At 62.5% G+C, this 26,684-nt stretch overlaps 2 protein-coding genes across 3 annotated transcripts in view; one reads left to right on the forward strand and one right to left on the reverse strand.

Annotated features, from left to right (window-relative positions):
• Positions 1-19,933, forward strand: part of Pgs1 (phosphatidylglycerophosphate synthase 1) — a 34,206-nt gene extending 14,273 nt beyond the window's left edge. The window contains exons 3-9 of one of the 2 annotated variants that reach the window (XR_007213695.1): positions 1,459-1,536; positions 3,110-3,209; positions 4,361-4,550; positions 5,482-5,660; positions 7,505-8,026; positions 17,104-17,179; positions 19,760-19,880. Coding sequence is in view for 1 of the 2 variants with exons in the window: in XM_048365436.1 (XP_048221393.1) it covers positions 1,459-1,536; positions 3,110-3,209; positions 4,361-4,550; positions 5,482-5,660; positions 7,505-8,026; positions 17,031-17,179; positions 19,760-19,879 (1,338 nt within the window). In the remaining variant the exon portion in view is untranslated. Of the gene's footprint in view, positions 1-1,458; positions 1,537-3,109; positions 3,210-4,360; positions 4,551-5,481; positions 5,661-7,504; positions 8,027-17,030; positions 17,180-19,759 lie in introns of both variants that reach the window. The other variant, XM_048365436.1, reaches the window with a different exon arrangement.
• A 3,734-nt stretch (positions 19,934-23,667) lies between these two features.
• The window catches only part of Dnah17 (dynein axonemal heavy chain 17), a 75,443-nt gene continuing 72,426 nt past the window's right edge, over positions 23,668-26,684 (reverse strand). Inside the window, exons 76-80 of the mRNA XM_048366897.1 lie at positions 26,441-26,623; positions 25,334-25,516; positions 25,016-25,159; positions 24,596-24,821; positions 23,668-23,948 (exon numbers count right to left, since the gene is read on the reverse strand). Coding sequence (XP_048222854.1) covers positions 23,701-23,948; positions 24,596-24,821; positions 25,016-25,159; positions 25,334-25,516; positions 26,441-26,623 — 984 coding nt within the window. The 3' untranslated portion in view covers positions 23,668-23,700. The remainder of the gene's footprint in view (positions 23,949-24,595; positions 24,822-25,015; positions 25,160-25,333; positions 25,517-26,440; positions 26,624-26,684) is intronic.

The following is a 26,684-nucleotide window of genomic DNA, read 5'->3' on the forward strand; positions in this document are numbered from 1 at the left end:
GCCAGTCCTGGGCCTTGGACTCAGGGCCTGAGTACTGTCCCTGGCTTCTTCCCGCTCAAGGCTAGCACTCTGCCACTTGAGCCACAGCGCCACTTCTGGCCGTTTTTTCTGTATATGTGGTGCTGGGGAATCGAACCTAGGGCCTCGTGTATCCGAGGCAGGCACTCTTGCCACTAGGCTATATCCCCAGCCCTCCTTTATTCTTCTTAATGGCTGTATTACATTTTGTAGTAGGCTGAGTATTTTAGAATTGCTGATTCTTATTTGATAAGTTACCCATGTATGTTTTGAGTTTATTTAAAACAATATGCACACATATTCATATACATACACATGTATTTGAGGGGTATATCCATTCTTTTTTTTTTTTTTTTTGTCTGTTGTAGGGCTTGAACTCAGGGCCTGGGCACTGTCCCTGAGCTTCTTTGTGCTCAAGGCTAGGGCTCCCACACCTAAGGTACAATGCCACTTGCCATTTTTGAGTAGTTAATTGGAGATAAGAGTCTCTCTCACAGAGAATTTTCCTGCCTGGGATGGCTTTGAACCTTGGTCCTCAGATCTCAGCCTTTGAAGTACCTAGGATTACAGGCATGAGCCACTGGTGCCAGCGTATCCATTCATTTTTAATTGAAAGTTTTAGTGGTAATGGGGTCTGAGCTCAGGGCCTCATGCTGCTTTGCTGCTTTTTGCTGGTTATTTTGGTTATATGTCTGTGGACATTTCTGCCCTTGCTGGTCTCATACCATCATCCTCTGTGTCTCAGCATCCTTACTAGACAGGATTACAGATGGGAGTCACTGGATCTGACTTAATTAAGATTCTTAACATTAGTTGTACAAGGGAGATTTCAATGTGACATTTCCTTACATGCATACATTGTTTCACATCAGCCTCACCTCCTCCTTTAGCCTATTGTAGTCTCTCCTCTCCCCTTTAGTTTTGTACGTGGGCTGTATACTTGGGCTGTCTACTCAGGGCTAGAGTGGTCTCCCTTATTAACTTTTTGCCCAGGGCCATTGCTGGCTTTTGCTGGTTAATTGAAGAGGGAAGTCTCAGGGGCTTTCCTGCCAGGGCTGACTTCAAACCATGATTCTCAGATCTCAGCCTCCCGAATAGCTAGGACCACTGCTTGGCTTCTCTCCCTCTTAAGACAGTTCCAGCTGGTTTCATTGTTCTGTCTTTATGCTTGAATTTGAAGTACTTTGGCCACATTCAGCCTCTTCCCTCTGCTGATAGTTACCCCCAACAGAAGCTGTTTTGTTTTGCTGTCATTCATTTATTTTAGCGGGTACTAATTGTACCAAGAGGTTTCACTGTGATAGTTCACACACTTTAAATATTAATTGGTAAATGCATTCAGCTTAGAGTATGATTTTCTTCAAGTGTCCAAGATCCTGTTTTCTCTGCAAACTATGAAAATGATGAATATGAACTTTAAGTTATTTTTATCTTTTTCAGGGGCAGATAAAAGTAGCCAAGAGGCGGGTTGTGATGGCCTCTCTCTACTTGGGGACAGGTCCTTTGGAACAGGAGCTGGTAAGGCTTGTGAGGATGTGGTCCTAGCAGCAGAATGGCCTAGACCCAGGGCCCGGCACCCGCACAGTGCTGTGGAGCTAGTGAGCTGCTGCCCTTTCTCCCGCCCTTCCCGCCCGCTTGCTCTCCCCTTGCCTTGCCCCAGACGTGCACGGGCGGTCGTGGGAGGCCTGCTCAGGCGCTGGCCGGTGCCTTCCTCACCCTGCCCAGCCCTCGCCCGGTGGCTCTGTCTCCGTCTAGCTGACAGCAGCTTGCAGGCTAAATCAGCCACTGTCGGCTTTTGCATGGCCTGTGAGCTATAAAAATGACTTCGGTGTTTTAAATGACTGGAAAAGCAAAAGAGAAGAATGCTCGTGACTCATGAAAAGTAATTTGGGATTTACATTTTTTGTCGTTGGTTGTGGGGCTTGAACTCACAGCCCATGTGTTGTCACTGAGCTCTTTTGCTGAAGGCTAGCCCTCTACCACTTTGAGCCACAGCTCCACTTCGGTTTTTCTGGTGGTTCATTGGAGATAAGCGTCTCATGGGCTTTCCTGTTCGGGCTAGCTTTGAACCACAACCCTCAGATCTCAAACTCCTGAGTAGCTTGGGTTGCAGCCATGGGGCCCTGGCCCTGGCTATCTGTTAGGTTTTATTAAGCGTAGTCACCCATCTCTATGTGCTGTCTGGGGCTGTGGTCCTCTGACAGTGGCACAGGGGAGTAATCCTGACACCAAGCACCTCTGTTCAGAAAAGGTTTTCTGAGTCCATGCTACACAAGCTGGTCCACATGCAGGTTGGACTGGCCATCTCAGTTGCCAAGTCTGGCATCGTGTGCCAGGTCTCCACCCGGCCTTGTTGGCTTGTGACAGTGTCACTTCCAGTGAGGCCGGCAGGGCATGTCCCGGCTGCCGTCGATAGCCTGGCTCTGCTCAGGCATTAAAGGAAGTCTGATTGAGGCCATTACTTGGTCCTGTCTCTGGGATTGCTCTGCTCCAGGGAAAGGAAGGAGAGAAATAGGCCTGTTGCTTGTAGTAAACAGTCTGTCTTAATTTATGCTTGTCCAGGTGGAGGCTGGGGAATCACACGGGGGTTGGAGTATGCAGGACGAGGGGGAGGCTCGGTAGCCCCAGTGCTCCCCACTTCAGTGCCTCTGGGCAGCCGTTTCCCTGTCTCCAGGACACACTGTTGGCTGCACGTTTGAGAAGCACGTTTGTTCTCACGAGAGGGGGATGTAATGTCCAACCGATGGCCAAGGGCCAGTTGACAGGTTGTAGCTTAGATTCATTCATTCAGCAAATACCAGTACTGCCCATGGGTAGGCTGCCGTCTGCTGTGTGGCTATGAGGATTATGTGAAGAAACCTGTGTCTTGGAGGGTCTTTCCAAGAGTGGCAAGGCCCTCTGCCCCAGCACTCCTTTCTTTCCCCGGGGCCCAGGCGGCTTCTGGTGTCAGTCCCCAGGGCCGTCCCGCAGAGTCCCCGCAGTGTGGGCTTCTTAGACGAAAGGGAGGGCGTGGGCTAGCGAGCAGGCTCCTCTTTTTAGATGCGCAAATATCTTTCTGCTCTTCTGTTGCTTTGGGTTCTTTTCCTGGCAGGTGGATTGCCTGGAAAATACTCTAGAAAAGTCTCTCCAAGCAAAGCTGCCTTCTGACCTCAAGGTCTCCATCCTCCTGGACTTCACCCGCGGCTCTCGAGGTAGATGTGGTGCACGTGCCCCTCCCCTCAGATTTGACGAGGTTCTGGGGACCTCCCCGTCCTCTCCCCAGCCTCTTCTCGCCCCAGGCCAGATTCCTTCTGCAGCAGGTGACTAAAGCCCTTAGGGAACAAAGGAGAGCTTTTTGACGCCCCACGCACGGCAGCACGTCAGGCTTTGCTGGTGCAGCCAGGCATCGCTCCTGCTGATGTCCTGCTGCCTTTCCAAGTCCCCGTGTGCGTGCGCGCCCGTAGCAAGAGAGAGAAAGGGGCACTGGCGCGCGGAGTGATGTCTAAGAAACGAGGAAGCCCTAAGCAGGAGCCAGAGCCGTGGCTTCCGGTGGCCTTTCCTGAGAGGCGGAACGAAGTGACCTGGGTTTCCCTCCCCAGCCCCTGCCTCAGCCACTCTGTCACGGGTCCCTCTGGCCTCTCCTAGGCCCACACTTCCCAGGTGAGGTGGCGTCTGGGTTCTTGCAGGCCTGAGTTAGGGACTGTGCCCCCTAGTCCCGCGGGGGTAGGTGCCCCCGAGCCAGGAGTGAGGTGGCTGGGCGATGGCTGTGTGACCTTGTGACCTGTGGAGAGTTGCCTGTGACTGAACTCTGCGTGGGGTTTGAGTGTCCGCGGGACCCATCTTGGGGCCCTGCTTCCTTTGGGCTTGCTTTCTCTCGGGCTCTGTGGGGGGCCTCGGGTGGCCGAGGCCCCTATTCCCGGGATACTTATCTTTTAGAAGGAAGTCTGTTTCCTTGAGACTCAGGCCGAAGCCCCTTGGTTTCTCTCGTGTGCGGTGAGGCTCGTCTTGAGTGCGTGGTCTGGCCCGTGGGGCATGCTGAGCGGTCTGGCCCAGGCGGTCTTCTGCCGTGGATCCCGGGAGGAGGGGATCCGGCAGCCGCTCTTCACCACTGCCGGATGGCCACGAGTGGGGCTGGGTGGAACCTCCAGGAGGAGGCAGGTCCCAGAGGGCAGAGGCAGCCGCTGTCTGCTCTCCGAGCTCTGATCCTGCCCCGAGGGGGGGTGGGTCCCGAGGACCTGTGGCTAGAAGAGGCACCGGCCGGCGGGGCTGGCTGGGCAGGCGGCGCGAGGGCCCCCTCTGGTGGGCAGGCTCTTGCCTCGCGGGAATCCCTGGCTGTCTTCTCCATCCCCATCCTCATCCCCAGGCAGGAAGAACTCTCGTACCATGCTGCTCCCCCTCCTGCAGAAGTTTCCAGAGCACGTACGCGTCTCCCTCTTCCACACGCCAAACCTCCGCGGGCTCCTCCGGCTCCTTATCCCCGAGCGCTTCAACGAGACCATCGGCCTCCAGCACATCAAGGTGTACCTCTTTGACAACAATGTCATCCTGAGCGGGTGAGTCGTCGCCCCCGTCTCCCGGGGTGCTGCCGGGGGACCCCGGTTCAGGGGGACGTGGAGGGGCCTAGAGCCTGTGGTGTCCCGGTCCAGGCACTGCTGCCCTCCTCCGCCCCATTGCGCCTAGGGGCAGCAGCCTTCTCCCGAGCCCATGGGCGTGGCGGCCGCCGGCGGAGCTCCCCCTGTGCACCCGCCCGGCTTCACCGCCGCCACCAGCCCGCGCTCTTCCCTTCACCTGTGAGGACGAGCGGCGGTCAGGAAGCGCCCGAGCACGCTTGAGCAGGGCAGAGCCGCTGATAGGAAGGGGGGGGGGGAGGCAGGGCTGTAGTCTGTTTCCTGTGGTCTACTGCCATTCTTTGTTTCCTCTGCTTTGGAACCAGTTCTGGGACTTGAACTCGGGACGAGGCACTGTCCCTGAGCTTTTTTCCCCCCAAGCATTCTACCACTCCAGGCACAGCTGCACTTGTGGCTTTCAGGTGGTTGGTCTCCTGGGCTGGGCACTGGTGGTTCACGCCTGTAATCCCAGCTACTGAGAAGGCTGAGATCGGAGGATTGCAATTCGGTGTCAGCCTCGGCAGGAAAGTTCATGAGACTTATCTCTAGTTAACCATTAAAAAAATAAAGAGCCAGGCTGGGAATGCGGCCTAGTGATAGATTGAGTGCTTGCCTAGCACGCATGAAGCCCTGGGTTCCATTCCTCAGCACCACATATATAGAAAAAACTGAAAGTGGCGCTGTGGCTCAAGTGGTAGAGTGCTAGCCTTGGGCAGAAAAGCTCACTGGCAGTACCCAGGCCCCGAGTTCAAGCCACAGGACAAGTGCCCGCACGCGCACCCCCCCAGAAGAGACACACACACACACACGCGGCGCGCGACCCAAGAAGAGTCTGTGTGCTCTGGCCCGAGTCCTCACCTGCCTTTTCCTCCCTTAGTGCAAACCTGAGTGACTCCTACTTCACCAACCGCCAGGACCGGTACGTGTTCTTGCAGGACTGTGCGGAGATTGCCGACTTCTTCACCGAGCTGGTGGATGCCGTGGGGGACGTCTCCCTGCAGCTGCAGGGGGACGACACGGTGCAGGTGGTGGACGGGATGGTGCATCCTTACAAAGGTAGGGGGCTGGCGGGGCTTTGTCCTGTAGCCAGGCAGACGGGGTTCACTGGCTGCCAGTGCTCTGCAGGTCTGGGAAGGGGAGACCCATGTGCCCAGTGATTGGCTAGGCGCCTACCCTGTCTTGGTCCCTAAACCTCCTCTCACGGTGGGGGCGGCGCCTCTGAGCCCAGGTGAAGTGTGTGGCATGGAGGGCTCAGGTGTGCTGCTGAAGACAGGCCGGTCCTGAGCATCGGCATTCCTGCGACAGCTTGAGGACACCTGGAAGAAAGGGCCGAACTTGACCGTGTGAAGGGTCAGGGTTGCCATCTTAGGGGCCCTAAGACGGAAGCATCCGTGTGGGCCTCTGGGGCAGCCCAGCGCCGGGCTAGGGAGCCGTGGCCGCCCAGCCAGGCTGCCACCCTGTCACTGCTCTGCTGTTGCCTGTGGCAGCTGCCGAGCACGGCTGGATTTCATCAGTGCATTTCCTCTGTGATCTAAGCACCTACGCATTGTCCTCAACTTTGTCTTTGGGTCCACAAAGCCTAACGTGCTTGGTGGCGCTGTGAGCCCCGGTCTCCCCGGTCTCCCCATCAGGCCAGCAACATACGAATGGCCATGCTCGGGGGCGGCTGAGAGGGAGCTGGTGGGGGGGGGGTGGGGTGGGCAGAGCCACGCCGCGTGCTGGGATGGAGGGAGCCGAGACTGCACTGCGTGTGCCTTCCTGTCTGTGCCGCCCTGGCCGTGGGCTCCTCCTGGTGGGGATGGGTCCCCTGCGGGCCACGCCGCCTCTGGCCCCGTCCTTAGCGCGGACCGTGTGAGTGCCTGTGGCGGGGGGGGGGGGGGGGCGGGGGGCGGGGGCGGGCACCATGGCCTGCCTCCCTCTTGCGAAGGCTCGCCACCTCACCCAGTTTTCAGAGACGCATCCGACAGTCGGACACGCTCCATTTGTATTGTTTTGTTCTGTTGACATCTGGCCTTATTTCCTTTTCCTACATTGTTTTTTGCTTTTGTTCTAGATTCTCCTATTTTCAGTTGCTAGACTTCCTCAGTGGCCTGTTAATTCTGCCTTGTCTAATAATAGACAGTGTGTCTTTGCTTCCCGCGTGTCCGCGAAGCTGTTGTCACTCTGACCTGTCTCCTGGGAAGGTGCTGCAGCTAGAGGCCAGGCCTGTCCCCACAGGTCTCTTGTGTGTCATCAGCAGGTGACTGCGGTTGTGTAGACTGTTTTCTCTGTCATACCTTCTATACTTATTCTATACTTCAGCTATAATGATGTGCATTTATGTGTTAGGTATTCATCTGTCTACTTATTTGTGTTTGTTAGTCAAGCACTCAGCTTTTGAGCCATTTCCCCAGCCCCTTTTGCTTTGTTTTTCAGATAGGGTCTCAGTGTTTGCCCAGGCTGGGCCAAAACCAAAGTCTTCCTACCTCTGTTGTCCTTGTAGCTGGACTTACAGGTGTGATCCACCGTGTCCAGCACTAATACGTGTTGTTATTTCAATACACCTTCTTTTCAAGTATAACAAGTACCCTGAGCACCAATCACAGGTGCAGCTCAGGTGTCTGTTCACAGCAGATCTCTCCCCTTCTGCTTCCCTCAGTCCCTCCCAGGGGACACCTCCCCACGACAACCACCAGCCTGATAGCTGTCACTGCACTTTCCTCTTGGCTGTGAGACTCCGTAATTGGGATTGCATACGGACAGACTTCCCTTCTCCCTGTCGAGGTTCTGTGGGCAGGGCCTTGTCTGTCAGCCGTATCCTAGGAGTAGCCTTTGCAGAGCTTTGTGTTTGCAGCATTTGCACACACCTGTGCACCCAGCCTGCTGGAGTCCTTCCTTCCTCTTCCGCTGTCTCCCTCCAGGTGACCGGGTTGCGTACTGCAAGGCAGCCAATAAACGGGTCATGGATGTGATCCACTCAGCCCGGACCCGTCAGCAGATGCTGCATGCCCAGACCGTCCACGGGGACTCCCTGTTGACCCAGGAGGAGGCGGCAGCTGCCGGTGACCGGAGGCCAGTGCCCGACACCTGGATTTACCCGCTGATCCAGATGAGGCCCTTTGAGATCCAGATCGATGAGATCGTCACCAAGACCCTGTTGACGAAAGCTGAGCGAGGCTCCAGGGTCTTCCTCACCACCGGCTACTTCAATCTGACCCAGGCCTACATGGACCTGGTCCTGGACACACGGGCAGAATACCAGATTCTGCTGGCCTCCCCAGAGGTGAACGGCTTCTTTGGGGCCAAGGGCGTAGCTGGTGCCATCCCAGCGGCCTACGTGCACATCGAGCGGCAGTTCTTCGGCGAGGTGTGCAGCCTGGGGCAGCAGGAGCGGGTCCAGCTGCAGGAGTACTGGCGCAGGGGCTGGACATTTCATGCCAAAGGTATGAGGCAGCTGGCCAGAGGACTGCCCCAGCATGGCAGCCGCTCCCAGGGACCACACTCCCGGTTCCTTGCAGGGTGCGGGCTGTGTGTGTGCCGGGTGCATTCAGGCACACCTACGGAGCTCTTTGGTTCTCGCTAGGACAAGTCCCAGACCACGTGTATGGGCAGCGGCGAGAGCTGTGTAAAGTCTTTCTCTCCATACACCACAACCATACCACCTACAGTCATTTGAGTGGCTTCTTAAAGAACGTGGTTCTGGCCAGGCGCTGGCAGCTCACCTCTTAATCCTAGCTACTGAGGAGGCTGAGAGCTGACGGTCGCTCTTTGAGGCCTGCTAGGGCAGAAAAGTCCTTGAGACTTTTTTTTTTTTTTTTTTGCACACCAGTCCTGGGGCCTGAATTCAGGACCTGAGCACTGTCCCTGGCTTCTTTTGCTCAAGGCTAGCACTCTGCCACTTGAGCCACAGCGCCACTTCTGGCTTTTTTTATATATGTGGCGCTGAGGAATCGAACCCAGGGCTTCATGTATATGAGGCAAGCACTTTACCACTAGGCCATGTCCCCAGCCCCCATGAGACTCTTAATCTCCAAGTAACCACAAAAAGCCAGAAGCGGAGCTGTGGCTCCAGTGTTAGAGTGCCAGCCTGGAGTGACAAGGCTCAGGGATGGCGCCTAGATCCTAAGCGGAAGCCCCAGGACCAGTGTGCACAGAGGGGCACGAGTGCACGTACACACACGTGGTTCTTGCAGAGTGTAGTAGCTTGTACTTATCATAGTTACTTAGGATTATTATGTATGTATGTGTGTATATGTGTATATACACATGTGTACACCCCCATCTATAGTGTGTATACACATGCGTATGTTATATATAACTATACGTGTGTATGTGTGTTACATATTATGTTTACAGATATGTATGTGTAACTACGGTGTTATATGCTTTTTTCTGGCGTGGTGCTGGGGCTGGAGTCCAGAGCCTTCTAATCCTAAGAAGCTACACCCCCTAGCCAAGACGAGGCCCATTCTCAGACAGTCCCTTTCTGAGCCCCGGACGAGACGCCCTGGCTGGCCTTGTGGCTCTTGGCCGTGCCTCCCACCCGTGGCTGCGTGAGGTGGGAGCACGTAAACCGTGCCCGGAGCGGAGCCCGCCTGCCAGGCCCTGCTCCCGCACTGCGGGTCAGCAGCCTCTGGGCTGCGGGGCTGTGGCGTCTGAGAATGGCCCCTCTGGATTCTCCTTGGGTAGTCTTGAGGCCCGCTGTGCCCACCGCGGTGGACCACCCGCCCGTCCGTGCTGCTGGGACTCAGGGCCTCCGGAACTCTCTCCCCCACCATCCCTCCTCCAAGCCAGTGTGTTCAGTGGACATGCTAGGCCCGGGCCCCTCTTGAGCCAGGCCTTGCTTTTTGTGTGAACTGAACTTGGCACTTTAATTTCATCTGTGCTAGGGATGAGGCCCTTGGCTTTGTCCATGCTAGGGAAGTGCTATGCCTCTGCGTTGCTACCTTCCAGCCTCAGCCCATCTTTTTTTTTTTGGTTGGTTGTGGGACTTGAACTCGGCCTGGGTACTGTCCCTGAGCCTCTTTGTGCTCAAGGCTAGCCACAGTGCCACTTCTGGTTTTTGAGTAGCTAATTGGCGATAAAGAGTCTCCTGGGGCTTTTCTGCCTGGGCCGGCTTTGAACTGCAGTCCTCAGTTCTCAGTCTCCTGAGTAGCTAGGATTACTGGTGCCCGGTCCTGTTCTTCTCTCAAAGAGGGTTTCAGGCTGCGCACTAGTGGCTCACACCTACCTGTGACCCTAGTGTTCAGGTGGATGAGATCTTAGGTTTGTGGTTCTAAAGCCAGACAAATCTGAGAGATTATTTCCAATTAGCAGCAAAACACCAGAAGTGGTAGTATGGCTCAAGGGGCAGAGCGCCAGCCTTGTGTTTAAGCTCCAGTACTGGGGGGAAGGCAGGCTTTCCCTGTGTGGCCAGGCTGACCTAGCATTACTGTGTAACACAGAATACCGCCAGTTCGCCACTGCCCTGGCTAAGCTTCCTGAACACTGGGATTATGTGGGCATGGTACCTGTAACCCAAGCTCCTTCAGAGGCAGAAATGGGAAGGTCATGGTTAGAGGCCAACACAGGCCAAGAGTTAGTGAGGCCCTTATCTCAAAGACCAAATTGGCCATTGTGGTACACGTCTGTAATTCTAGTTATATGGGAAGTGTAGGTACAGGATCATGGTCCGAGGCTTGACTGGGCAAGAGAGACCTTACCTGGGAAGTAACTAAGAAAGCAAGTGGGACTGGGCACTGGTGGCTCACACCTGTAATCCTAGCTGTTCAGGAGGCTGAGATCTGAGGATCACAGTTCAAGGCCAGCCTGGGCAGGAAAGTCCATGAGACTCTCATCTCCAATTAATCACCAGAGAACTGGGAGTGGTGCTGTGGCTCAAGTGGTAGAGCACTAACCTTGAGCTGAAGAGCTCAGGGACAGTGCCCAGGCTCAGAGTTCAAGCCCCATGCTCCTCACCCCCAATACGCAGAGCATCTGCCTAGCAAGTGCAAATCCCTAAGTCCAAAGCTCAGTATCCTCAACCCCACCCCCATTCCTCCCCAGATCCGGAGGTCCCGATGCCTCCTATGAAGAGCAGCTTGGGATGAGGCAGCTGCTTCTGGCTTTCCTGGCAGGTGGCCCCGTGGGATGGGAGACACCCGCCTCTCGTTACGGGGGTCGGGGGGGTGGGGGCTCTAGCCCTTCATGGCGGAAGCAGGTGTGTGATCCGGTGTCTCTGGGCAGAAGTCGGGCTAGGGTGTGTGTACAGTACTTCCAGGCTGTCCTTGCTACTTCTGGGAATGGCAGCGTTGCCTGGGTGGGGTAGAGCAGGAAGGGCCTGGCAGCAGAGGGAAGCGTGGAGTGGCGCCGCCACACAGAGCCTGAACCAGTAGCCCTGCTGTGTGTCTGGCCTCCGCTCACGCTGCCAGGCAGAGGAGCCACTGCCCTGCACACGGAGCCACACAAGATCTTTCCAGCAAGGTCCACGCCACCGCTTGCTACACAATGCCAGCGACAGGCTGGGCGTGGCTTTGTGCTCTTCCTCGCAGAGCTGCCCGTGAGCTGTGGCTCACTGCACCGCATGGCACAGGGAGAGGATTGGACTGGACAGTGCCAGCCCAGGAAGAGAGCCAAATTCAAGACCTGGAGTAGGAAGCCGGACGCCTGTGGCTCAAGCCTGTAACCCCAGCTAGTCAGAAGGCTGAGATCCAAGGATAGTGGTTAGAGCCAGCCCAGGCAGAAAAGTGTGCGACTCATCTCCAGTTAACCACCAAAAAGCTGTAGAGCTGTGGCTCAAGTGGCACAGAGCACTTGCCTTGAGTGAAAAAACTAAGGGACTACACCCAGACCTTGAGTTCAAGCAAGCCCCGGTACCAGCACAGAAACAAAAGCCTAAAACAGAACAAAGGCAGAGGCCAGGTGTGCGGGAGGCTGCTTTTCCTGCAAACAGGCCCTGGGCCCCCTATCCAACTGCAAACGACACGAACCTCCCCGAGTATGGTTTGTATGGAATGTGTCTTGCTCTCTCTCCCATGATCTAGGTAGAGCCACGGTGTGTGGGTCTGAGTGTGGTCTAGTGATTTTTCCCTGCATCTTGGCGGGAAGGACAGCTCTGAGTCTAGAGGTTTCTGCGTGCATGTCCCTGGCTTCGGGGTCCCTCAGAGCAGGCTGGGGTTTGGGCCGCAGGCCACGCGCCTCGTTTCCTGCTCTGTGCCTGGGGGACGGAGTTCGGGGAGCAGCCGACTGGCCCAGCGGGTCCTGGGCTTCGTCCTCCCGCCTGGCCGAGGAGAGGGTGGGCAGCGGAGATGCGGGTGGGCCTAGCAAGTCTGCGTGTGCCGGTGCCCAGGCACGTACCTGCGGGGCTGAGGTGAGGCTTACGGCTTGATCTCAGCCTCCGCCCGGCTCTGTCCCGCGGTGGGCTCCGGGAGAGCGCCGCGCTCGCCGCCCCGGGACACGGGTCTTAGGTGGCTAGGGGGTTAGGAAGCGAGTTTAACGGATTGACCGGAACCCCCTGTGTTGTGTGGTAGGGTGCAGCCAGAGCCTGGGACCTGATTTCTGGCTTTTGCAACGGGGCGGTTAATGATTATGAGAATGTCACGTTTATTGTCTTCCCGGCAGGCTGATGGGCACCAGGCCCAAAGGTGAATTGACGGGAGAGCCAGGCAGCCCCACGGGGTCACCTGGTCCCCGTGTGTGTCTGTGGGGGTGGGGGCACACGTGCCCCTCCGAGGGCAGGCCTGTGATGTTTTCTGTTTCCTCTGAGATGCATGTGACCCAGCGGGCGGGGTGCGTGGTTTTGTGATTTTCCTAGGGCTGTCCTCTGAGGAAGCCCCTGGGCTGAAATGTCCATCTTCAGAACCGAATGGCATTTTTGTAGCCTTCATTTGTGGGGAGAGCCCTGATACGTTGATGTTCAAGCGTATTGGCCTAATCAGCCCCCCGCCCTGGGTGTCGCTCAAGGCGCTGGCTGACGGGGCCCGCCGCCCGCCCGCCCGCCCGGCTTTCCCTCTCACAGGAAGCAGGCGGCAGCCCAGCGAGGGAGCCGGGCGGATTGTTTGGGTGGATGAGCAGATAGAGCAGCCCCCGGCCCTCACCCCGCTTTCAGGTCAGCCGAGGTGGGAGTTGGGGCACTGATGAGTAGGAGGCCTGTGCGAAGCTCGTGGAGGAGCCTCTGCTGGGAGCCGGGGAGCACCAGACGGCTCTCCGCCTCGTGAGAAGGACGGGCCGGTGCCTGCTCTCTGAAGAGGAGGCTCGGCGTCTGGCCGGGAGTCCAGATCTTTCTCCGGTGGCCTTGCTGTGCCCCCTCCTGAAAGCCCTTTCTCGGTGGCAGGGCATCCTCGGCTTCCCTCTGCACTTCCTGCTGGTTCCTGGAACAGCAGAAAAGCTGGGCCCAAAGGTCAGGCCCAGGGCGGGGAAGTGGTGCTGGCTAACCAGTTTATGGCCCTGGGCGGGAAATAGGATCCCCAGTTCTGGCCCTGAAAGTCTTCCTTTCCGTGACCCCGGCCTGGGGGGTGCCCCGAGCAGCTGCCGTTAGAGAGCCCCCTGGCTGCTCTGGCTCCTTGGGGCCTGGGCACCAGTGAGGCCCTTGACGGCAGGATCCATCCTCCCCGAGGGGGCCTGGGCACCAGTGAGGCCCTTGACGGCAGGATCCATCCTCCCCGAGGGGGCCTGGGCACCAGTGAGGCCCTTGACGGCAGGATCCATCCTCCCCAAGGGGGCCTGGGCACCAGTGAGGCCCTTGACGGCAGGATCCATCCTCCCCGAGGGGGCCTGGGCACCAGTGAGGCCCTTGACGGCAGGATCCATCCTCCCTGAGCGTCGTCGCCGTGTCTGGGTTCATCGGGGTCACTTCTGGTCCGATTCTCTCGTCTCCCCTTTCTTGTCCTTTCTCTCGCTCTCTCCTCCCTAGCCCCCCTCTCCTTTTCTGAGAAGAGTCTTGCCTTGTAGCCCGCGTGCCGTGACCGTGAGCTTGTGCAGGGGCTGCAGATGTCCGCCACACCTTGGTCTCTGTCACTGGCCCCATCGTCGTCCTCTTGCTCCTGTTTCTCTCCCTCTCTCAATTTTTATTGGCAGTGCTGGGGTTTGGACACAGGGCATCTCACTTGCTAGGCTGGCACTCTACCACTTGAGCCATGCACTCAGCCCTGCTTTTTGCTCTGATGAATTTGAAGATGGGCTATATCAAGCTTTTCTGTCCAGCTGCCATTATTCTCTAGATCTCAGCCTCCTGAGTGGCTAAGGTTACAGGAGTGAGCCACCAAGCGCTTTGCTTCATTTTCTTTGTGTATTGGTCCTGAGGCTTGAACGCTGTCCTGAGCATCCTTTGCTCAAGGTGGGTCCTCTACAGTATGAGCCACAGTAGCCCTGCTTAGGACTTTTCTGGAGGTAACTTGGAGATAAGTCTCACAGACTTTTCTGCCTGGCTGGCTGGCTTTGAACTACGATCCTCAGATCTCAGCCTCTATGTCACCAGTGCCTGAGGCACTGGTGCCCAGCTCCCAATGTCTTTTTGATGGAAGGAGATAATGCAGGTAAAGTGGGGGGCAGGCGGTGCCCTCCCAGCGGGCACGAGGCTAAGAATGTGAGCTCGCCCACATGAGGCAGTTACCCCAGGCCAGCCCCAGTGAGGGGAGAGCAGGTGAGGGAGGGGGCGGTGACAGGGAGAGAGGAAGGGCAAGGACCTTCCCCATGGGGGGGGGGAGGGTGCTGAAAATAACCTTACTCTTCCTATGTGAAGCGAAGCTGCGTGTCCAGTGCACAGCTGGTCTAGGGGTCAGCGGTGATGGGCTGGGAGCAGCCACGCACGCGTGCACCGTGAGCTGGGCGGCCGCCCGCCTCGGACAGCCACCCCTCGCTTTCCCTGGGGGAGAACCAGCCAGCCTTACGGCAGGTTTGCCAAGAAAAAGAGTGTGGGCCCTGCCACCGGCACCTCCCTCACCCCGAGAGGGGCCAGGAGCCTCCGGAGGGCAGGAGGGCAGGAGGGCAGGCCTGGCGGCGGGAAGCAAGTCAGCTGGGGTGGGCGGGCCTTCCCCCTCCCCCCTCGCTCCCCTCGAGGGTAATTGCACAGGGCAGACTCAGTGTGCTGCCCGTGAGGGCACCGCGTGGGTGCCGACAGCCGGGCGGGCAGGCGGAGGCGGCTCTTGTCTTTCTTTGGGGGAAGGTGTCGGGGTTCCCACCTGTGTCTCTGTGGGCGAGGCTGGGCTCAGGAGGAGCTGTCACTGTCACTAGACTTAGGGACCCCTCCAGGGGCCTCTCTTGGTTGTTGTTGTTGTCCTTTCTGGGCCTTGAGCTCTGAGGGCTGGCCCAGCTGCCCCACGTCAGCCTTCTGTAAGCGTAAGGAGATGAGAACCTCACACTTCCCTGCCTCAGGTCTGAGCTTCCCGAGTCGCGCGGATGGCAGGCCTGCCCGCGCCCCCGGCCCCCGCCTTTCCAGGGCTTCTTGAGTGGCCTGCGCAGCCCGAGGCCCCCTTGACCACGGGCCGTGGGCCGTGAGGTGGACAGGTGGCTTTGAGGTGGCCCTCGTGACAGGAACAGCGGCGCGGCCTTGTCCCCTCCTACCCAGGGTGTTGGAAGTGCTCCTGCTCAGCCGGAGTTAGGAAATGGCCTTCTATTTTGGGTGTGTGGTGTGCACGGCACCGTGTTGACTCGCCCGTGCGGGTCACGTGCTGGTCACGTGCCGGGGCCTCGGAGAGGGAGGCTGGCGGAGGGCAGGCCCCGCTGCCGGCCAGGGTGGGGCTCTCTGGGGAGGCGGCTCCCGAGGGCCGGGATGGTGGAGCAGGCCCCGGACCTTGGGGGAGGGAGGGCCTGCGATGGGGTGCAGCACTTCGGATCCCATGGCCTTCCTTATACAAGTGCCCCCGTGTCCCTTCAGCTCCGGAAGCTTCCACCACCACACAGGGCTGCCGAGCCCTGCATTTCCTAGGTCTTAACATGCACCGGCTGTTGCCTAACAAAGCCGAGGCCTTCGTGTGCCTGGCCCTGGGGTGCTGTCCTCCGCTGGGTGCCGTGGGTGCCGCCTGGCCCAGCTGGGGGACTCCGCGCCCCGTGGCCAGAGCCGGCAGAGGGGTCCGGAGGCAGGAAGGGAGGTCATGTCCCCACGTCCCCCCTCACCCCCTTCCTGGGTGCTCCGGGAGGCCACAAGCGTCGCCAGCAGCATTGTGCGCAGTTAGGAGGGGGGTGGGTTTGAGGTCCTGCCCTCCTGGGGGTCCTGGGGGCCCTCGGCGGCTGGGGTGTGAGCGGTAGGGGTGCCGTGTCCCTTCACTGCCTCCTCGTTCTGCCTGGCTCGCAAGGCTGCAGCACGGATAACAGAAAGAGCAGGCCCAGAGGCCCAGATGACACGGGTGGGCAGGGCGTGTGCGCGGCCCCCTGGGGCGCCGTGAGCCCGGCCGCTGCTTCCCTCCTAGGTTGGACTGCGTGCGTGTGCGTACGTGTGCGTGCGTGTGTGTGTGCGTGCGTGTGCGTGTGCGCGGCCCCCTCGGGCGCCGTGAGCCCGGCCGCTGCTTCCCTCCTAGGTTGGACTGCGTGCGTGTGCGTGCGTGTGCGTGCGTGTGTGTGTGCGTGCGTGTGCGTGTGCGCGGCCCCCTCGGGCGCAGTGAGCCCGGCCGCTGCTTCCCTCCTAGGTTGGACTGCGTGCGTGTGTGCGTGTGCGTGCGTGTGTGTGTGCGTGTGCGTGTGCGCGTGCGCGGCCCCCTCGGGCGCGGTGAGTCCGGCCGCTGCTTCCCTCCTAGGTTGGACTGTGTGCGTGCGTGTGCGTGCGTGTGTGTGCGTGCGTGTGCATGCGTGTGCGTGTGCGCGGCCCCCTCGGGCGCGGTGAGCCCGGCCGCTGCTTCCCTCCTAGGTTGGACTGCGTGCGTGCGTGTGCGTGCGTGTGCGTGTGTGTGTGCGTGCGTGTGCGTGTGCGCGGCCCCCTCGGGCGCGGTGAGTCCGGCCGCTGCTTCCCTCCTAGGTTGGACTGCGTGCGTGCGTGTGCGTGTGTGTGTGTGTGCGTGCGTGTGCGTGTGCGCGGCCCCCTCGGGCGCGGTGAGTCCGGCCGCTGCTTCCCTCCTAGGTTGGACTGCGTGCGTGTGCGTGCGTGTGCGTGTGTGTGTGTGCGTGCGTGTGCGTGTGCGCGGCCCCCTCGGGCGCGGTGAGCCCGGCCGCTGCTTCCCTCCTAGGTTGGACTGTGTGCGTGCGTGTGTGCGTGTGTGTGCGTGTGCATGCGTGTGCGCGGCCCCCTCGGGCGCGGTGAGCCCGGCCGCTGCTTCCCTCCTAGGTTGGACTGCGTGCGTGCGTGTGCGTGTGCGTGCGTGTGTGCGTGCGTGTGTGTGCGCGTGTGTGTGTGCGTGTGTGTGCGTGTGCATGCGTGTGCGCGGCCCCCTCGGGCGCGGTGAGCCCGGCCGCTGCTTCCCTCCTAGGTTGGACTGCGTGGGGAGGACCTCAGCTGATGCGGTGCTCACTTCCTGTCTGCACGTTTCCTTTTCCCTGCAGGCCTCTGGCTGTACCTGGCAGGGAGCAGCCTGCCCTGCCTCACGCTGATTGGCTCTCCTAATTTTGGGTACAGGTCAGTTCACCGGGACCTAGAGGCCCAGATTGCCATGGTGACCGAGAGCCACACCCTGCAGCAGCAGCTCCACCAGGTTGGTTGAAGGCGCGCCCGCCCCCGCGTGGGCCCCTGCGGGCGTGGGGGGCGGCCCAGTCTGGCCGGAGCCCCCCGGGGGGCCGCTCTGAGAGGAGAAGTGTCTCAGAGCTGTCCTCGGAAGGCCAGGCCCCCTTGGCTTGCGCCCGCTCTGCCGCAGCCGCCCTGCTCTTGCGAGGGGCTCCCGTCTCAGCCCGGGGCAGCCTGTGAGCCCCACAGCAGGGGTTTGGGCTCTCCTGAGATGATGCAGGTTTACTTTTTTTTTTGTCGGCCATGGGGCTTGAACTCTGGGCCTGGGCCCCGTCCCTGAGCTCTTCAGCTCAAGGCCAGTGCTCTAGCACTTGAGCCACAGCTGCACTTCTGGCTTTTGGTGGTTCCTTGTCGATGAGTCTCAGGGACTTTGGTGCCCTGGGCTGGCTTTGAACTGTGATCCTCAGCCTCCTGCGTAGCTAGGAGGGCAGGTGGGAGCCCCTCGCCCGGCGTGGGTTTACGTTGTCTGTGCAAAGTGACAGAAGGGCCCACAGAATGCATCCGTAGGTTTCCTTGCATCTTGGTGTCGGGTTAGCGGAAGCCCCGTCCTGGACAGCGGAGACCTCCGTGGTGCTTTCCCTCGTGGTGCGCCCCGTCCCGCGGCCTTCCTGTGAGGCCTTGCGTCCCCTCCCCCCCAGAGCCGCTGGGACCCAGGCCAGGCCTCAGCCTGCGTGGGCCCCGCGTCTGGGAGTCAGGGGCGCGGCCACAGCCTCGTCCCCCGGCCGGGGGCCTGCGTTGGGGGGGAGGGGCGGCGTGGGCTCGCAGGCCCCTTCCTGGGGGGAGGCTGACGGCAAACGCCGGGGAAGCCCCCACCCGAGCGCTTCCAGGAACGGCCGCCGCTGGCCCCCCGGCTGACCCGGCCTCCACGGCAGCGCCTTCCCGACTTCTGCCTCGTGCCTGAGCGCGGCCGGCGGGGCCGGCGTGGGGCGCCTCGCGTTCCGGGCGAGCGGAGCCGCTCTGGGGAGCCCGGGGCCCGGGCCTGTGCCCTCCTGGGCTGACCATCCTCCATTTCCTGAGTTGGGGCGCAGAACCCACATCCTGGATCTTGGGAAAGGCCGGGCCAGTTGTGGTTGGAGTGGATTTCTCAAGTGACATACTTGGGATGCTTTCTTCCCAAACCTGCACCCCAGGGGCTTTTGACTGTGGGGGGCGGTGGCTCACGCCGCCACAGATCGTCCCCTCCGCCTGGTGTCAGAGTCTGTGCCTGTGAAGCCTAGACCCTGGCTTCCAGATGGTTCTGCCTGTCCAGAACCGGGCTGCAGCTGCCCTCCGCAGCCTTGTGCTGGGTCCCGAGCAGCAAGAGCTGCTGGTGCTGTGTGGTGGTTGGGTGTGTCACACACACACAGACACACACACACACACACACACACACACACGACCCAGAGGCCACTGCCAGCCCCAGCCCCGGAGGCCCAGTGTGTGCACCAGAACCTGGAGCCGCCCCCTCGTCTTAGTGGGAGGGTGAAAACCCAGTGCTTCCTGGTTTTGTTCAGAGAATAGTTTCCCACTTGGGACCCCCGGAAAGGCTCCCTGGAGTGACTTCCTGCCCCCCCCCCCCCCCCCCCCCCCCGCCGTGGAGCGGTGGGTGAGGACGCGGGGCGGTTCTGGTGACCTCGCGGAGCCCTTGGCTGGGTGTTGGCGGCTGCGCCGCGGAGCTGGCTCTGTGGAGACTCGGGCTCCAGCCCCTCCCTCCGCAGCTGCTGCAGCTGGGGGCCGGCACGGGGTGCCGGGGGCCTGGGGGTCTCGCCTGTGCCTACAGGCGAGGCGGGGTGTCCTGGCTGGGGCGGGGAGCGGCCCGGGACTCGGCTCTTCCCTCGCACACTCCTCCAGGCTTTGCTCTCTGCGGGGCCCCGGCACCGAGTGCTCCCCAGGAGGCCGTGGGGCCGACCGCGCGCGGCGTGCGCTCCTGCCTGGCGTCGCCCCTGACGCTCCGTGCCCTTCCCGCACTGCGCGCCGCGTGCTCCTCCACGCAGCCGCCCCACGGGGCACGGGGCCGCCCCACGGGGCACGGGGCCGCCCCACGGGCGTGCCTCACAAGCCCACTGTTGGACATTGAGGTGTTTTCCAGCCTTTCCGTACAAACATGGCTGTGACACACGTCTGTCAAGAAGTCTTGGTCTTGCGGGGCGCCCGCGGCTCAGCCCGTCACCCCGGCTGCTCAGGCGACCAGATCTGAGGGCTGTGGTTTGAAGCCGGCTCCGGCAGGAAAGCCTGCGAGACGCTTCCTTTCCGTGAACCACCAAAAAGCCACACGTGGAGCTGTGGGGCTCGCGGCAGAGCGCTAGGCCCCAGGGAAGCGGCTCAGGGACGGCGCCCAGCCCTGGGTCACGCCCCAGGACGGGGGTGCATGACGCCCCCCCCACGTCCCCCCCGGGTCTTGGGCAGAGTTGTTTTCTTGGGGCAGGGGGTGAACCAGGCCTGTCCACGCCCCGGGGAGCCCCGGGCCCCGAGCCGCAGCCCGGCGGCTGCCTGGTTCTGTCCTGGTGCACCCCGCTCCCTTTGGTCGGGGCGTCCCCGCCGCGGCCCCTCACGTCTCTCCCTCTCCCCTCAGGAGCAGGAGCAGCTGTACCTGCGGTCGGCGGCGGTGTCCCCCGCCACCTTCGAGCAGCCGGGCCGGCAGGTGAAGCTCTGGGTGAGGATGGTGACGCCGTTCATCAAGAACTTCTTCTGAGGGCGCACAGGTGCCCTGCTCGGCCCGCGGGGCGGGGACGGCTGCCCGCCAGGCCCCCAGGGCCCCCCCAAGCCCCGAGGCCGCCCCCCCCTCGGCTCAGTCCCCGCAGTCGGGGACGGCTACCATCAAAGCTTTTGCAGCCTGGTGTGGAGTTGGGCGGCAGATTCCCTCTCTTCAGCCGCAGGCGCCGCCCCCGGCCCTCGTCCACGCCTCCTCCCTGGGGCTGTGGGGAGGGGGGGGGTGGGGGGTGGGGGGCCTTCCTTCCCGCCCCTCCCGGCTCGGAACCCAGCCCTGCACACACGCTGGCGGCGCAGGAGAAGGAGGCTGCGGGCTGGCCGTGCCCTCCCGGGGGTGGGGGGCGGGGTGGTGGCACGCGCAGGGCCCCGCCCCCGCGTCACGCACGGCCTGGCAGCCGGTCCCCAGAGGCCACCGGGCCCCCCCTGCCCACGTGCCCCGCACTCCGCCCCCTGGTGCCACGGCCCTGGCCAGGGGCCCTGGGCTTACGGGAGAGGTGGGGGACCCCGGCAGCCGAGCACGCCCCGGGCTGCTGCTCGCGCCCCTGCCCGCCAGCGCCGGCGCCCTGCCTCGCGCTCCAGCCGCCGGGGCTCTCCCCATCTCGCTTTTAAAAAAAGCATTTCATCACGTAGTTTTCTTACCACTCCATCCCTTTAAAAAGCAATTATTGTGACCATAAAGGTGACGCGTTAGAGCGGGTCTAGTTACCTAAGTCAGGGAAAGAGGACATTCCTTTCTTTCCCCCGTGGTGGTGGGGCTTGAGCTCAGGCCCGGGCGCGGCCCCTGAGCTGCTCTTGCTCGAGGCTGGCTAGCGCGTCACCAGTTGAAGCCACAGCGCCACTTCTGGTTCTCTGGTGGGCAATTGGAGATAAGAGCCTCACAGACTTTCCTGCCAGGTTGGCTTTGAACTGCGATCCTCAGATCTCAGAATCCTGAGTGGGATTACAGGCGTGAGCCCCTGGTGCCTAAGTACATTTCTTTTTGGACAGTGTCACCCCTCTCTCACCCGCTCTCTTCCAGCATTTCCCTCCCATCCCCACCCACAAGTTGTGTAGTTTATTTTCAACATAGTATTATTGCCACATCTGTCCACTCTTTCTCCCTCCGTTTCTGTGCCTCCCCTTCTACTCCCAGACACATGAACAAACAGATAAAGAAAACAAAAACAGCAAAAAGGAAAAAACATCATTTCTATTTCCTGGAGTTGATTTCGATAAGTACTAATTTCATGTAGTCAGATGCACACGGGCTTTGTGCCTTTGTGTTCCTCTCCTCTGGTTATTCCCACTACTTTCAACCATACGTAACTACCGCACAAACGCAGACTGGAGTCCCGCTGAGGCCCGCGGTGCCCCATGTTTGTGGATCCAAACCATGTGTGTGACGTTTTCCCCCTCAGACTTTAAAAAACAGAACCGTGCCAATGCCAGGCCTCATACAAAGGTGGCGTGAACTCCTCAGAAGGGTCAGGCAGGCCAGGCGGGGTTCATAATGGTTGCTGTCTGTCTACCTGCCTGTATCAGCACGTATTAGCTCCATTGAGTCATTTCCAAACCTAGCGTCCCTTCCCCTTCCTCGCCCCTCCTCACGAGGACTCCACCGGCTTTCCTGACTTCAGTCCCTGACACGCATGGCCTGCCTGCTTCCCACGGAGGCTGTGGCGTCGGCTTTTCGGGGTGTTTGGCGATGGGCCCCGCGCTCCTCCAGTCTCCACGTCCTGAGCCCCGGCCCCGTCTCCGCCCCGCCCCATGGGGCCGGGGGAGGGGTCTGCGGGAGCGGAGCTCGAGCTCCGCCGGCCTCCGGGCCTTCGCAGGACCCAGGCGGGAGCCCTTTCCTGGCCTTGCCTCTGGAAGCGCCCGCTTTTGTCTGCCCTGCAGCCGTGCGTGGGGTCGAGTGCCGGAGCCGCCGGCCTCCGGTTGTGGACAGGGCGGGGGGGGGGGGGCGGCTGGGACCGCGGCGTGGCCCGGTCGGCCTTTGGGCTGGTCACCGAGTTGTCCAGGGCCAAGCAGAGGAGCCCGGCTGCCTCCCGACCGGCTCCCGCAGCCACGGCCGGCCCGGCCTTGCTCCCGTCTCCCGGTGCCCCTCGCGGTGCCCCGCCAGGCCCTCCCCCATGCTGTCCTCAGACCAAGTCCCCCCGCCTGGGGGAGGGGTCCCCGCCCCCTGGACGCCGAGGGCTGCGCTGGCCGCTCCTGGCCAGCGGGGGCAGTGGCCCGGCAGCCGGGCCGGGAGGCGGGGGCTGTGTCCAGGCGCGTTCTCCGTGCCAGGTGGGCCTGACGGGTGGTTTTCCTTTTCCTCAGCCCCCGTGAGCGCAGGGTCGTTGCTGATTCTTAACCCTCTGGGACCCCTTGTAGTGTGTATTGGGTGCATGCACCTAGGGCAAAGTTGTCTCTAAACACTTGGTTTTCTTTTTTCAAGTTGGTAGTGGGGCTTGAACTCAGGGCCTGGGCGCCGTCCCTGAGCGCTTCAGCTCAAGGCTAGTGCTCTGCCTCTTAAGCCACAGCGCCACTTGTGGTTTTCTGGGGGTGCGTTGGGGTTGAGTCTGTGAACCACAGTGCTCAGAGCTCAGCCTCCAGAGTAGCTAGGATCCTGGGCGGGAGCCACCGGCGCCGGCTGCTCCGAGCCTGTGGGTCAAGCCACTCCTCACTCTCGGTGTGTGATGCCCTGGGGACCCTGGCCTGGCGGAGGCGCCCGCCTGCCCCCGGCAGTGGCCTGGGCCTTCTCTCCTTGGGGCTGCGGTCCCGGCTCTGGCCAGCTGCCGTGGAGTGGGTGGGCTCGGGGCTGCTGGCAGCTGGAGCACGAGGTGTTGTCTGCGGATGACCTTTTTCACGGGGGCCCCCATGTGTTCCTGAGCTACCTCTATGATGGGTTGTGGGGGCTTGAACTCAGGGCCTCCCACACTTGTGTGGCCCGCGTGTTCACGCTAGTGCTCTGTCCCTGGAGTCCAGCCTCCAGCCCTGCTGTGGGCTGGTTATGTTGGAGGTGGAGTGTTCAGGCCCGTGGCCTCGGCCCCTCCAGCAGCTAGGATCCTGAGCACAGCCACCAGCCCCGGCCGGGAGAGCTGCAGGGGTGGGGTAGATGCCGCAAACTCAGGCTGGAAGACTCGTCCTAGGAGACCGGAAGTGCCCTTCCTGTGCCGGGATTGGGCGGGGCCATGGGGCTGGACGAGCACTGCCCCTGAGCCGTGGACGCGTCGGGGCACCTGAGAGCTGCCCGCCACCCAGCCAGAGCCGCAGGGAGGGAGCACTGAGGCCAGCTTAGGGGCGCAGACAGACCCCGGCTGCGTGTCGGGACGCGGCACTCGGCTAGGGCGTCTGCCACTCTTCCCACCAGGCCCCGGGTGGTTCCAGCAAGCGGCCAGTCCATGGACGTGGCACCAACATGGAAGCCAGAATTAGAAGTCCAGCTTGGGCGGAGGCTGGGGAGGAGGCAGCGTTCCCACCGGCACCCGGGCCCTCCGGTCCTCAGGAGGAGGAAGGCTGGGGACCCGTGCACGGGGCGTGCCCACCCCACAGGCCACTTGTGTAAAACTACCGCTGCCCCTGGGCTGGGGTCGGCAGCTCGGCTCCTGGGGAGCCTTCCCCAGCAGCCAGAAATGGGGTGCTCCCCCGCCCCCCGAAGCTGAGCTGCACCAGGCACCGCACGGAGTCAGGAGAACGTGGTTCTAAGTGCCTCGGGTATAATCCACACCACCCCCACTTAGTGTTGGTGGCTACAGAGAACCCGGATGATATGAGAGACAACAAGAAAACCCCCCAGTCTCCGTGAACTGAACAGTCGCGGAGGCGCGGCTGGGCTTCCGCCGGCCGCTACACCTGCAGCAGCAGCGCCACGGCCGCCAGCACCCACTTGGCCGCCTTCTCCTTGGTTTTGAGGTTGAAGGTCCAGACGTAGGTGGGGCCCCGGACGCGCGTCTTGTACACGGGGCACTCGTAAATGTTCTTGGTCTCCATGCGGTCCACGGGGATGGCCTTGATGAAGATGACGGGCATGGCTGGCGTCAGCTCCTTCAGCCGCGCCTCGGCGATGACTCCCGTCTGCGTGTCCCAGCGGGCTCCTGCGGGGACGGTGGCGGGGTCAGGGGGGCCGTGCTCCCCGCCCGAGGGGGGGCGCTGGCGGGCAAGGGCCTGGCCTCCTGGGATCCCCGGTTCGGGCCCGGCGCCTGCGCCTGCGCGGCCGCCCGCCACCCCGCCGCGCCTGCGCCCCGGCCCCCGTCCCCGTGAGCGCGGGCTGCCCGAGCCGCCCCCGCGCCCCGACGCCGGCGGAAGCGCGCGTGGCCGCCCCGCGCGGCGTCTGTCCTCCGCGCACGCGGGGCGGGAGCGGGCCTGTCCCTTGCCGCTGTCGCGTCTGCTCGCCCTGCCGAGCGCGGCTCCTGCTTCCTGTCTGGAATGCCACAATAAACAACATGGCGAACGGCTGCTGTGTGTCTGCGATGGTGTGGGAGGGGCAGGGCCCGGGCTGCGGGCCGAGGCGATGGCCCGCCGCGCACCCCATCTCTTGGCGCCCCACCGTCCTCCTTCCTGTCCTGGGTGCTGCCGGGCGGGCTTTCCTGCCCCTGCTCCAGGCTGAGCCGCTCACCGCCGCTGTCCCCAGGGCGCGGCCGTCGGGGCGAGAGAGCAGCCCAGGGCCCGGCTGCGGTGGGGTCCCGGGTGCCTGCCTGCCGGCCCCGCCCGGGGGTCGTGGGGGGCGGCGGGGGCACCTCACCTTCCATGAAGAGGCCGTACACGTAGGAGCCCTCCCGGGGGGGCGCCGTCATGTCCTCCTTGGTCTTCTTGGTCACCTCCACCGACAGGCACATCTTGTCCAGCGGCCACTCGTTCTTCCGGGCCATCGACTGCATGATGGCCGTGAGGAACGACTGCGGGTTGAAGAACCCGGCCAGCCACACGGTGGTGGGCAGGGCGAAGTCCGTCGTCCAGGCCTCGAGCTCCTGAGAGGGAGCGCAGCGGCCCGGGGGGCGTGAGCCCGGCGCCTTCGGGGGGGCGGGGGGGGGGCGGGAGGGGGTCCCAAAGAGGCCCCGCCTGTGGGCTCAGCTGGGCTTTCTGCCCTGGGGCCGTCGCGGGGGTGGGGGTCGAGGGGGGGCGGGGTGGGGGTCGAGGGGGGGGTGGGGAGGACTCGGCTTACCCTGATGCGGAGCAGCAGGTCAGCGTACCAGGCCGCCAGGCCCATCATGGACGGGTAGGCCCGGGCCACCCACGTGTCGGGCACCGTGTCGTAGAACAGGGCGGTGGACAGGTCCTCCATGTCCGTCGTGATGGTCAGCTCCCCCTGGAGGACGCAGCCCGCATCACGTGGTGTCCCCCCCGCCCCCCCTCCCGAGCGGTCAGCGCTGCGTGGCTCTGGGACTCGGCCTTGCAGTCGCCCTGCGGGCCGCCGGCTCCCCGGTCGCACGCCCCCCCCCCCCGCGACCCCGCGGCCCCGGGTGACCCGCGCTCACGTCACCTTGAGCCCCAGGTTGAGCTCCTTGAGCGAGCGCCGCATCTCGTTGGTGAGGATGTTCATCCGCTCGCACTCCTGAAAGGCCACCACCACGTAGGGCGTCTTCTCGGCCGCCTTGGCCATGATCTCCGCCATGTTGAACGTCTCCGGGATCTTCTCCAGGATGTCGTCCAGCACGGCCTTCACCTGCCAGGCGGCCCCCACAGCGCTGCCACGGGGCGGGGGGCTCACCCGACCCCCGGGGGGAGGGGAAGGGAGCGGAGGGGCCGGGGACCCCAAGGTGCCAGCGGCGGGCTGGGGGGGTTGGGCCCCGCTGGGCGGGCTCTACTGGGGCCGAGGCTCCATGCGGCCACCCCGGTACTGGGCCTCGCAGCAGCGAGGGTCTCCGCATCCTGAGGCCGGCCTCCTGGGAAGCCCCCGGCTTGGCTGGTTTCTAGAGCTTTCCCAGGCCCAGCAGAGGGGCTGCGGCCTCGCGAGAGTGCTCCTCCCTCAGTGCTCCTCCGCGCTGCACCTGCCGCTGGCCAAGCGCTGCCTAGCTGGGCCTCCCCGGGGAGTCGGTCCTCCCCCTGCGCTCCCCGGGGAGTCGGTCCTCCCCCTGCGCTCCCCGGGGAGTCGGTCCTCCCCCTGAGCTCCTCCGGGAGTTGGTCCTCCCCCTGCGCTCCCCGGGGAGTCGGTCCTCCCCCTGCACTCCCCGGGGAGTCGGTCCTCCCCCTGCATTCCCCGGGGAGTCCTCCCCCTGAGCTCCCCGGGGGGTCGATCCTCCCCCTGCGCTCCCCGGGGAGTCGGTCCTCCCCCGGAGTTCCCTGGGGAGTCGATCCTCCCCCTGAGCTCCCCGGGGGGTCGATCCTCCCCCTGCGCTCCCCGGGGAGTCGGTCCTCCCCCTGAGTTCCCTGGGGAGTCGGTCCTCCCCCTGCACTCCCCGAGGAGTCGGTCCTCGCCCCGCGCTCCCCGGGGAGTCGGTCCTCGCCCTGCGCTCATCTGCTGTCCCCAGTGCCCAGGCCTGGTACCCGCTCGCGGGATCCCCCTTTCCCCGAGTTCCTGGCCCCTGGGGCCCCGGGAGCGGCGGCCGGGCGGTACGGGCAGGACGGGGTGGGGCGGGGCGGGACCTGCCTTCTCCTCCCGGGACACCCCGGTGCCCGCTCCCGAGTCCGACTCCTTGGGCTGCATCTCCAGCACCGTCCGGAACAGCTTCTCCGAGGTGACCGTCAGGAAGCCGATCTCCGCGTTGGGGTGCAGGCCGTACAGGTAGGGGCTCTCGGGGGGCAGGTTCTCGTCGATGTACTCGTGGTAGCCCTGCGGGGGGGGCGGGGGTGGTGAGCGGCCCCCTCTTGGCGGGAGGCCCGCGGGGGGGGGG

This window comes from Perognathus longimembris, chromosome 17, assembly GCF_023159225.1.
Source record: "Perognathus longimembris pacificus isolate PPM17 chromosome 17, ASM2315922v1, whole genome shotgun sequence".
NCBI classification, from domain to species: domain Eukaryota; kingdom Metazoa; phylum Chordata; class Mammalia; order Rodentia; family Heteromyidae; genus Perognathus; species Perognathus longimembris.